At 44.9% G+C, this 12484-nt stretch overlaps 1 protein-coding gene across 1 annotated transcript in view; it reads left to right on the forward strand.

Moving 5' to 3' along the window:
• Positions 1 to 12484, forward strand: part of LOC123252757 (pepsin A-like) — an 82182-nt gene that overhangs the window by 39453 nt on the left and 30245 nt on the right. Inside the window, exons 2-7 of the mRNA XM_044682005.1 lie at positions 28 to 146; positions 4198 to 4397; positions 5838 to 5954; positions 7370 to 7514; positions 7628 to 7726; positions 8311 to 8424. Coding sequence (XP_044537940.1) covers positions 28 to 146; positions 4198 to 4397; positions 5838 to 5954; positions 7370 to 7514; positions 7628 to 7726; positions 8311 to 8424 — 794 coding nt within the window. The remainder of the gene's footprint in view (positions 1 to 27; positions 147 to 4197; positions 4398 to 5837; positions 5955 to 7369; positions 7515 to 7627; positions 7727 to 8310; positions 8425 to 12484) is intronic.

The raw sequence follows: 12484 nt of genomic DNA on the forward strand, positions 1-12484 counted from the left end.
CATAACGGAAACCATTGCCTTTTCTAGCCAACCACAAACAATTTGACCCCCAGCAGTCCTCCACCTACAAGGCCACTGACCAGGAAGTCTCCATAAGCTATGGCACTGGCAGCATGACAGGAATCCTTGGATACGACACCCTGCAGGTAACCACGGGCCAAACTCACTGCTTATGACTTATCTGTTTCTAATAATAATTATAGTAACCGCCATGGGGGAGGGCAGCTGGGTGGCTCAGTGGATGGAGAGCCAGGCCTGGAGATGGGAGGTCCTGGGTTCAAATCTGACCTCAGACACTTCCTAGCTGTGCGATTCTGGGCAAGTCACTTCACCTCCATTGACTAGTCCTTACTGTTCTTCTGCCTTGGAACCAACACACAATATTGATCCTAAGACAGAAGTTAAGGGTTTTAAAAATAATAATAATAGTAGTAACTGGTATTTATATAACACTTTTAATATTTAATAAATATAATAAATAACATATTAATGTTCTTATTTTTAATTAATGTATATTCTTATTTTTAATTAATGTATATTATTATATTTTATTTTTAATTAATGTATTTTCTTATTTTTAATTAATGTATATTATTATATTTTATTTTTAATTAATGTATATTCTTATTTTTAAATTAATGTATATTATTATATTTATTATTAATTAATTGTATTATTTATACATATAAATGATATATTACATATATAAAACAATATATGTAATACATATAAACATATAAAATAATATATAATATTATAATATATAACATATTAATGTTTTCATTTTAAATTAATGTATATTATTATATTTTCATTTTTATTAATGCTTATTATTATTTTTAAATTAATGTATATTATTATATTTATTATTATTAGTTTATTGTTATAAATATTACTGTTATTAATATTAATTTATACATATAAATGATATATTGCATATATAAAATAATATATGTAATATATAAATATAGAAAATATAGAATAAAGTAATATATAATATATAAATATAAAAATTACATATAAATATGTAAATAATATGTTTTGTCATGATGGTGAATTAATAATTTATTATTGATATTAGTATATAATAAATAATATATTTCTATAACACTTTAAGTTTGCAAAGCACTTCATAAGTGTTATTTCATCAGATCATTCCAACAATTCTGAGGTAGGTACTATTACTATCGTCCCCCATTTTACAGATGAGAAAACTGAAGCTCCTAGGTAAAAGTGACTTTTCCAGGGTCACCGAGCTTCTACGTATCAGAGGCGAAATTCAAGCAGAGCTCTTCCCCCCCCCCCCCAAAGAGTCAACCGCCCAACTGCCTTTAGGACCTCAGGAGTAAGTCCTCCACCCAGGGTCATGCCTAGAGGGGTTTGGCCTACCGGACTCAGAATCAGGAAAATCTGGACTCAGATCCCACTGCTGCAGGACCTTGGAAAAGTCACTTAATCTCTCTGGGCCTTCGTGTCCTCTCTGGCCCCCTAAAAGCCAAAGCTCTGAGCCAGTGATGCTGAAACAGTAACGGAGGGAGGTGCCGGCACGGGAGAGTGGAAGAAGTGGTACGGTGGGAGTCAGAGGTCTTTGGCTTCAAAGCAAACTCTGCTTCCCACCTGGGGGACTTGGGGCGAGTCATTAAAACTCGTCGGGTCTCGGTTTTCTCTCCTGGAAAATGGAAAACTCAGATGCCCTCTGAAGTCCATCCCAGATCTAAATCTCTGAGCCTTTGAGGTGGGAAGGCAGGAGGATATAATGAATTTAAACCCTGACTCTGTGGACCCTTAAGTAGATCCTTAACCCTGAGCTTAGTTTCCTACTTTGTCAAAAGAGAGCATTGAATGAAATCATCTCATTCGATGAGAGTGAATCGAATAAGATTCCTAATAAAACCCTCACCTTCCATTTTAGAATCAATACTGTGTATTGGCTCCAAGGCAGAAGAGTGGTCAGGGTAGGCCATGGGGGTCAAGTGACTTGCCCAGGGTCACACAGCTGGGAAGTGGCTGAGGCCAGATTTGAACCCAGGACCTCCTGTCTCTGGGCCTGACTCTCCATCCACTGAGCTACCCAGCTGCCCCCTTCTTCACATTCTAAAGCTCAGAGGTTGGGAAATCAGGGAACAATGAGCATCATGGGTAGCCTTGAAAGGGGAAGGAAGAAAAAAAATAAGGAAAGATACCCTGGATGGTTTGGGTAGTTGAATGGAAGGGAGTGAGCGATTGGAGACGGAAGCTTTGTTACCAGGCAGCTGGCGCTCCCCAGTCTTTCCCAGAGTGCCTCAACTGTGGAATGGAGAAGTCATTGGAATATAGAGCCAGATCTGGAAGGGGCCTCAGAAGCCATCGAGTCCAAGCCCTTCTTCATTTGACAGAATTAGAAAATGAGGTCCAGGGAAGGAAAGTGACTTATCCAAGATCACACAAGCAGTCAGGAAAAGAGGAAGGCTCGCGTCTTCAAATTCCGAAGCCGTCTTTCCTCTCCACTGAAAATGAGATGAGAACCTTCCACGGTCCTTTGGACCACTTCATTGGGGAGCTTCTTTCTCTCACCCATGAGCAGCCATGAAGTCCTGGAAACAAGAAGAAATGTGGTGCCCGGAACCTTAGAGATGGCTCCATCTCCCTCTCCCTACGCCGCGGACATCCCCCCACGCTTCTTCTGATACCTGGTTACACGCTGGGACCTCCACTCTGCAGTGAGGGCTGGCCCACTTGTTAATACAGCCAGAGCAAGAACGTTCAGGAAGTGCCACTCTTCCTCTCTGCCTTCTCTCTGATATCATGAGAAAGAGACACAAACAAGTCTGTTACTTTCTTGCTGAATTGAATAGACATTTTCTAAAAACTGTTAAGGGCAACTAAGTAGTACAATGGTTAGGGCATCAGGCCTGGAGTTAGGAGGTCCTAGATTCAAATGTGACCTCAGACACTTCCTAGCCAAGTGACCCTGGGCAAGTCACTTAATCCCCATTTCTTTTTTTTATTTTAATTTTGAATATTTAATTTGAATATTAAATAGCTACATACTTCTATTTTAATTTCATTTTAATTTTTAACATTGAATTTGAATATTGAATAGTTATACACTTCAATTTTAATTTCATTTTCATTTTGAATATTTAATGTGAATATTTAATTTGAGTATTAAATAGTTATATATTTTGATTGAATATTAAATAGATACTTATTTTAATTTTGAGTGTTTAATTTGAATATTGAATAGTTACATATTTCCATTTTAATTTCATTTTAATTTTGAATGTTTAATTTTAATATTAAATAGTTACATATTTCAATTGAATATTAAATAGTTATGTGTTTCTGTTTTAATTTCATTTTAATTTTGAATATTAAATTTGAATATTAAATAGTTACATATTTTGATTGGATATTAAATAGCTACATATTTTGATTTTAATTTTATTTTAATTTTGAATATTTAATTTGAATATTAAATAGTTACGTGTTTCCATTTTAGTTTTGAATATTTAATTTTAAATGTTTAATTTGAATATTAAATAGTTACATAATTCATTTTAATTTCATTTTAATTTTGAATGTTTAATTTGAATATTAAATAGTTACATATTTCAATTGAATATTAAATAGTTATGTGTTTCCGTTTTAATTTCATTTTAATTTTGAATATTTAATTTGAATATTAAATAGTTGCATATTTCACGTTCTTTCCCTCCTCCTCAAACCCCCCTAACCTCCCTTAGCTGACGTGCAATCCCCCTGGTTTACCCCCATTTCTTAGCCCTTGCTGCTCTTCTGTCTTAGAACTGATACGAGGACAAAGGTTAGGTTTTGTTTTGTTTTTTTTTTTAAACCATTACTCAAGGCAGAAGCAATAGGGGTCAAGTGACTTGCCCAGGGTCACCCAGCTGGGAAGTGTCTGAGGCAGGATTTGAATCCAGGACCTCCCCTCTCTAGGCCTGACTCTCCATCCACTGAGCTGCCCAGCTGCCCCCTACGTAAGGGTTTTTTTTTAAATTTAACCCTTACCTTCTGTCTTGGAATCAGTTTTGTATATCGTTTGACTGGTAAGTCCATAGGCACACGCACGTCTCCACAGAGGATGCCCCCAATGTCCGTTCCAATTGAAGCCGGCCCTGAGACTTTGGGGACGTCCCCACGTGCCCGGGTGGCAGCTACGTGGCAGGACATCGGAGCTTCTCTTTCTCTCCCCAGGTCGGAGCTCTCACGGTCACCAACCAGACGTTCGGGCTGAGCAAGACGGAGCCGGGCACCTTCCTGGCTGGCACGGATTGGGACGGGATCCTGGGGCTCGCCTACCCACAGCTGTCAATGTTCCGGGCCAGCCCCGTCTTCGACAGCATGTGGGACCAGGCGCTGCTCTCCCAGAAGGTCTTCGCCTTCTCCCTGAGCTCGTAAGTCTGGGGGGGACCCTCCGCCCGGCAGGTCGAGTGGAGCTGATGGAGGAGGCCCCGAGAACACCGTTTGGGGCTTCCCAGAATGCTCCTGGAAAGAGAGGCCAACCCAAGCGCAGGGGGGGCTCTGCCTTGAGTGCCAGCCAGGCACAGCGTTCATAAAGCAACCGAAGAGCTGCAAAGGGCTCTCCAAAGACCAGCCTGGGACGTCGGCGCTCCTCAGTCATCTCCTTTTACAGCTGAGGAAGCTCACGCAGGTGGAGAGATTTGAACTCGGGGCTTCCTGACTAAAATAGCAGCTCTTAAACTTTTTGGTCTCAACAATCGTTTATATTCTTAAAAATGGACGATCCCCAAAAGCTTTTGTTTCTAAAGGTTCCTTCTACTGGTATTTACTGTATCAGAAATGCAAGGGGGCAGCTGGGTAACTCAGTGGATGGAGAGCCAGGCCTAGAGATGGGAGGTCCTGGGTTCAAATCTGACCTCAGACACTTCCCAGCTGTGTGACCCTGGGCAAGTCACTTGGCCCCCATGGCCCACCCTTACCACTCTTCTGCCTGGGAGCCAATATACAGTATTGACTCCAAGATGGAAGGTGAGGGGTTAAAAAAGAAAAGGAAGAAAAGGAAAAAAAAAGAAATGCAAACGTCTTAGGCTAAGACGAAAAGTTTTAGCTTTCGGACCCCACCTGGAGGACCAGGGGACCCTCTAATCTTTAGGGTTCGTGCCTTGTGTTAGAAGCTTCTGAAATTCTTCCTGTGATCACTAAAATCGGGTATGGCCTTTGCTTTCATTCCTGGTGAGTCTAAGAACTCACAGGAGTCCTGGAGTTGGAGCTAGAGGGAGCCCTCAGAGGCCCTCCTTTCCCCTTATTTTACAGAAAAGGAAACCAAGTCCAAAGGAAATGAAATGATCTGAGAGATGGGATCCAATTAAGGACAACTGAGGAGGCCAGTTTGGCTGACAAGAAGGAAGGAAAGAGGGGAATGCAGAGCCACCTCCAGCTTCATTTATTTATTTATTTATTTGTTTGTTTGTTTAATGCTTTTTTAAAATCCTCACCTTCGATCTTGGAGTCAATACTGTGTATTGGTTCCAAGGCAGAAGAGTGGTAAGGGTGGGCAATGGGGGTCAAGTGACTTGCCCAGGGTCACCCAGCTGGGAAGTATCTGAGGCCAGATTTAAACCTAGGACCTCCCGTCTCTAGGCCTGGCTCTCCATCCACTGAGCTACCCAGCTACCCCCCCACCTAGGGCTTTAAATGTCAAAAAGAGGAGTATATATATATATATATATTTTATGCTAGAGGCAAAAGACAGCCACAGAGGTTTCTTGAGCAGGGGAATTAGTAGTCAGATTGTGCTTTAGAAATACATATCATAAGATTCCCCCCAAAAGACTTACTACATTAATTCAAGCCTTTTTCTCTGTTTCCTGCAGCAATGGCCAGAATGGCAGTGTGGTGATGTTTGGGGAAATTGATTCCTCTTACTACTCCGGAAACATCACTTGGATCCCTGTCTCTGTCCCAATGTACTGGCAGATCACAGTGACAAGGTAACCTCTGGGCCTGATTCTGCAAAATTGGGCCTTCCTGGTCCAGGGGCAGCTGGGTAGCTCAGTGGATGGAGAGCCAGGCCTAGAGATGGGAGGTCCTGGGTTCAAATCCGGCCTCAGACACTTCCCAGCTGTGTGACCCTGGGCAAGTCACTTGACCCCCATTGCCCACCCTTACCACTCTTCCACCTATGAGACAATACACCGAAGTACAAGGGTTTAAAAAAAAAATGAAATGCTTGGTCTGCCACTTCTTAAGTCCCTTTCAGACCTAGGATCCTACAAGTGACCTTGGGCAAATCACTTCCTCCCTGAGGACTCAGTTTCTTCCTCTATAAAATGAAAAGTTGGTCTAATTGGACTTTAAGGTCTTCCATGCTGCATCTTCTAAGCCTGTCACTTTCCCCAGCTCCCAAGGCCCTTCTCTAGAAGCCTCCCTTCACTCTGCCCTAAAAGAATGCTTTGCAGAAGGACCAAATGATAGTTAGGGATCAATATCTGAAACTAGAGAAACAAAACCAATGCTTAGTTCTAGGAGCCCCATTTTGGGAAGAACACTGATGAGCTGGAATGTCCAGAGGAAGACACTGGAGGTGGTTGGAAGGCCTTGAGTCGATGCTCTATGACCATGGTGGTGAACCTATGGTACGCATGCCAAAGGAGGCACTCAGAGCCCTCTTTGTAGGCATGTGCACCATCCCCCAGGCACAGAGTCCACCATTAATAGGATTCATATAATATAATAGTTCATTAATAGGATGCAGGGTGGGCTTCTCTCCTCTTCTTCACCTGAGGACATTTCTCACACCCCCTGGCCCTCTTAAAGTTTCCTCATCACTGCTGAGGACTGATTAAAGCCAATGGAGGTGTTTCATTTGGAAGTACCTCCAAGGAATGTGTTAGCTGCTTCTGAGCATCTGGAGGGCTCTCACACGGAGGAGGAGGGAGCCCGTTCTTGGTCCCAGCAGTAAGAACTAGGAGAGAAGGACAGAGTCAGCCAATGGAAAGATTTAGAGTGGATATAAGGGAAAATCAGGCTAACCACCATCGGAGCTGTCCAGCAATAGAATGGGTTGCTTCAGCAGGGATTAGGTTCTTCCTCAGTAGAGATCTTGAAGGAAAGGTTGAGTGAGGTCAGCTATGGAAGGAATTCTTAGCCAACTACTGGGGCCTGGATGGCTGCTCTGGAGCTCTGTGTTTCTGTGCCATCTCAAGCATCAGTCAATGAGGAGAGAGAATTACTAAGGGACTCTTCCCAAGGGCTTGAGATCACAACAGGCAGATCGAGTGTGGCCGGTGCTTAAGGCCCGTCCAAACTAGGGACCAGAAGTCAATTTCTGAAGCTTTTCAGCCATCCTAACCTTGTGTGTGTGTGTGTGTGTGTGTGTGTGTGTGTGTGTGTGTGTGTGTCCCAGCATCACCATTAATGGAAAGGTCATTGCTTGTGATGGGGGCTGCGAGGCTATCGTGGACACCGGGACCACGCTGGTGTATGGCCCTCCCGTGGACGTCTCCAACATCCAGACTGCCATCGGAGCCAGCCTGAATTCTCAAGGCGAGGTAAAAGAGCGCCGATCCCTTCTAGCCTAGGTCCCGAGGGCCCCATTCGAGACTGGCCCTTCGCAGAACAGTGACATATATCTCAGCCTCCCTGGGTATCCTTTCCATTGTAGATGGGAATAAGCTGTTCTTCCATCAAGAGTCTGCCACCAGTTGTGTTCAACATCAATGGCGTAGAGTTCCCTGTGCCTGCCAATGGCTATATCAGGCAGGTAAGGAAGCCAAAGGCAGATCAACGCGGGCGCTTCCGCTGGCCTGGGATTGTTCTCGTGGGTGCTCCTTATTCCATCCCCCGACTCTGCATGTACTTACCTTTGTAGCTTTGGGGGCACCTCTCCCAGTAGAACATGAGTTTCAAGGCAGAGCAGGAAATAGGGCAGCAGGGAGACCCGGCTTCCAATTGTATCGTGGATATTTACTAGCTGTGTGACCGTGGACAAGTCCACTTCTTTGGGTCCCTACTTCTTCATCTGTATAATAATGGCTTCTACAATCCCTTCCAGCTCTAGATCAATGAACCCAGGAGCCCTTTGAGCCTAACAGCCATCAGGCAGCATTATATTTGGCTCTGAAACATTTTGGGGTAAGACGTGTATTGACAAGCTGTGAATGCTCCTAGGGAAGAAGGAACACTTCTTACCAGCAGAGCTCAGAGAAGGATTAGAAGCATTAAAAATTCCTTTGAAACTCTTGACTTGGGCCTCTGATACTTGGAAGGCTGGATTGTCCTTCCTTCGCCTGCCCACCATGCATCCTGGCTCTGGCCCAGCATTTTTTCACTTTCTCTCCTCCCCAGTTCAAAGAAGACTACTGCACCAGTGGCTTCTTCGCTCAAAGGAAGAACTCGTGGATCCTTGGGGACGTCTTTTTGCGCCATTATTTTGTCATCTTCGACAGAGGAAACAACCAGGTCGGCCTGGCAGCCGCGGCCCAATAAAAGCTGGCATCCTGCTCTCCCTGGGAAGCTTACTCTCAGTCCCCTTCTAATTCCAGATATCCAAGGTTCTCTTAAATACGCCTGTGCTGGGATGGGGGCTTGAACGTGAAGCTCTGAATGTCAATAAAACATGGGAAACTATTCCTTGGACTTGCTTCTCTTTCATCCTCCCTTCTAGACCACATTACTGGGTTAAAACACTGAGATTGTGGGAAATAGGAGACCAGGGATCAAGAATCCTGGATTTGGAGTCAAGAGAACCATGGTTCTCATCCCAGCTCTGCCTCTTACCTGTGTGACCTTGGTCAAGTCACTGCCTCTCTTCTGGTTTCAGTTTTTCTCTCTGAACAATGAGAAGTTTGGACTAGATGACTTCTGAGGTCCCTTCTAGGCTCCATGATCCTATAATCCTTTTCCCACCTGCACAGTCAATCTATCTACTTGCCTACCTACCTATCCATTCATCCATCCATCCATCTATCTAACCATCCATCTGTCTATCTATCTTGTGATTCCACTGACAAATGGGACCCCCAGAAAAGGAATGAGAGAAATAGGAAGTAGGCTTACTTGCTGCTATTTTGCTCCAAAATGTCCTTAGCCTTTCTTTTTTCTTAAACCCTTAACTTCTGTATACTGGTTCCTTGGTGGAAAAGTGGTACGGGTGGGCAATGGGGGTCAAGTGACTTGCCCAGGGTCACACAGCTGGGAAGTATCTGAGGCCAGATTTGAACCTAGGACCTCCCGTCTCTAGGCCTGACTCTCAATCCACTGAGCTACCCAGCTGCCGTCTCTTAGCCTTTCTTTATCCCAAGAGTGTTCCCTCTTCCCTAGGAGCATTCACAGCTTGTCAATACATGTCTTACCCCAAAATGTTTCAGAGCCAAATGCAGCAACATGGTGTAGTGGATAGAACACTGGGATTAAGAGTCAGGAGTAGACCTCAGTTCCAATCTTGCCTCAGTACCTAGTAGTTGACCCTTAGCAAGTTACTTTCTTTCTTAGCCTCAGTTTTCTCATCTATAAAATGGTATAATAATAGCACTGACTTCACAGAATTCTTGGGAAGATCAAATGAGATAATCGATGAAAGGCACTTTGTAAGCACTTTAAAGTGCTATAGAAATACTATTAATATTTAGCCAAACGCATTTGGGAAATTCTAGTTTATAATCCCAAGAATCTCAGCGTTAAAAGGGACCTCAGAGACCATCTAGCTTAACTCAAATGGAAAAAAAAATCCTCTTTCAGTCATACTGTGTGAATATCCAGCCTCTGCCCAGGAGCCTCGAATGGGGGGATCTCACTATCTCCCAAAGCAGCCCATTCCCCTTTTGACCATCTCTGATTGGTAGGATTAGCTGGGTGGCTCAGTGGCTGAAGCGCCAAGCCTGGAGTCAGGAAGACTCATCTTCCTGAGTTCAAATCTGGCCTTTGGCACTTATTAGCTGTGTGATCCTGGCCAAGTCACTTCATCCTGTTGGCCTCAGTTTCCTCATCTGGAAAATGACCCGGAGAAAGAAATGGCAAACTACTCCAGTATCTCTGCAAAGAAAACCCCAAATGGGGCCCTGAAGTGTCAGACACAACTGAAAATGACTGAACAACCGATAGGAAGTTCTTCCTTACACTAGTCCAAATTTGCCTCCTTGAAACACCCACTCACCCTCGAGCTTCACAGAGCAAGCTGAATTTCTCTTCCACGTGTCAGTCCTTCAATTAGTCCAACTCTCCTTTGATGCACACATTCCCACCTTCACTCTCCACATCTTATAACACGGCTCAGAGTTCTTCCCCAGCCTGACTGCCCTTCTCAAGATGCTTGTCACTGTGGCACCCAGAATGGAAACCAACATTTCAGATGAGGTACGAGCAGGGCAGACGATAGTGGCACCAGCCCTCTACAAATGTGCTTTTCTTGTCTGAATTCTTGCCAGATCCAGGCAAGAAGCTGCCTGGCCCCAAGCACCAAAGGCTAAAAGGCTGCTTGTCAAGACAAAGACCCGAGCTCTCTGCCCGCATCTGGGACGCCACAGTATGTTCCAAGTCAGCTCCAGTTGCTTAGAAGGAACTGATGGGTTTGCCAACATTTTGTGGGAGGGGATGGCATGAAGCTTCGAGTTTCTAAGAGTTTGTCCCACCCAGACTTGAAGAGACTTCAAAGCCTCCTGGGAGTCAAAACATTTCGGGTCCTTGGCCAACAGCCAGCCTCTGCCATGCTTCCCCATCATTCCTTCCCAGCTCTCATATTTCTCATCCCTGAAATGAATCTCCCAAGACATTCAACACCTGGGAACATCAATCCACTCATTTTTTAAACCCTTACCTTCTGTGTATTGGCTCCTTGATGGAAGAGTGGTAAGGGTGGGCCATGGGGGTCAAGTGACTTGCCCAGGGTCACACAGCTGGGAAGTGGCTGAGGCCGCATTTGAACCCAGGACCTCCCATCTCTAGGCCTGACTCTTAATCCACTAAGCTACCCAGCTGCCCCACAATCCACTCATTGAAAGGCTTCCTGTGTTCTGGGTCTTCACTCGCTCCTTACCTCCCAAGCCTGGACTTCTCTCCTTTTATCTCTGGGGATCCCTAGTCGCTTCAAGGATCAGCCTGAGACCTTCCCTGTTCCTCTGGGCTGGTAGCGCCTCCTCGGCCCATCAAATTACTTTGCATCTACTTGTATATACAGTTATACGTGTACAAACTGTTTCCCTTCTATAGAATGGAAGCCTTTTGAGGGCAAGAACTGTTTCATTCTGGTCTTTGTTTCTTGGCCGCTGATGGAGCTCCTGGCACAGAGCGGGTGCTTAATAAGTGCTCATTGCATTGGGCTGAACTGAATCCAATAGTAACATCTATTCAAGACACAGTAATCAGCCCACACGCATTTATTAAACACCTAGTGTATGAATGAAGACATGATGTAATAGAATGAAGAGATCTCTCTTCTCAAAGAGCTCCTGGTCAGCTGTGAGGCATTTCAGTAATTTACCCATGCCCCGCTTTCAGGGCACCCAAGGGTGAGGATGTTGGGCTGGGAGGTTTCCCGCAGACATCCCAGACTGGAATGCTCAGGTGAAGAAATGGCTTTTCCTCCGGGACAGTGTGACGCTGGACAATCACTGATCTTCTCGGTGTTCCAGCCAACTCTTTTAAGAATATCTGTTGGGGTAGCCAGGCAGCTCAGGGGAGAGAATGCCAGGGCTGGAGTTGGGAAGACCTGGGTTCAAACCTAACCTCAGACACTTCCTAGCTGTGAGACCTTAGGCAAGTCACTTAACCCTGTTGTCCTAGCCCTTGGCTTTCTGTCTTAGAGTTGTTACTAGGACACAAAATAAGGGTTAAAAAAAAAAAGAATATAAGATGCAGAAATGATGCCAACCGGCACTGGTGATGGGTGTATCCTTATAGGCCAAGCAAATCAAAGGTTCTGTTTTTATTCCTAAGCCCTAGAATTGAGCTGTTGATTCCCGTCTAAACTCTCCCTGGCCTCTGGCTATTCTCTTTGCCAATTATGGGGGGAGAGGGGGCATGAGAGAGCCAGGGCGAGCTTGGGATGACGGAGAAAACCTTTCATTGGGAAACCTCAGGCTGAGAAGAGGCTCCTGGTGTCGTCCAGCCGCCCACAGGCAAATCTCTGAAGCCACTCCACAGCCCGTCTGGCTCACCTTCTCTAACTCTTCCCAAATCCCTGATCTTCCCCAGGAAATCAGAAAGGAGGCTGGGAAGGTGACCTGCCAAGACCGAGGAGGCCGGGATCTGCTTCCTCCCATCATCGGCCCGCCGGGCTCCAACTTGGCTAGGGAGAAAGCAGGATCTAGAGCTTGTCCAGCTTTCCTTTCTTGTCAAGCGTGTGCCTGGTGCCACTTTGGTGGAAACCCAGCGGGAGGCAGGCCTTTCCCCATCCCTTTCACTGGGGACATGTAAAGAGCAGTCCTGAGTGCTCCCTGGACCAGGGATCTCTCTCTCTCTCTCTCTCTCTCTCTCCTCTTCTGTCCCTTTCATTTTCTCTGTCACTCTCATTCTTTCTCATTCT

The sequence above is a fragment of the Gracilinanus agilis genome, chromosome 6 (assembly GCF_016433145.1).
Source record: "Gracilinanus agilis isolate LMUSP501 chromosome 6, AgileGrace, whole genome shotgun sequence".
Lineage (NCBI taxonomy): Eukaryota > Metazoa > Chordata > Mammalia > Didelphimorphia > Didelphidae > Gracilinanus > Gracilinanus agilis.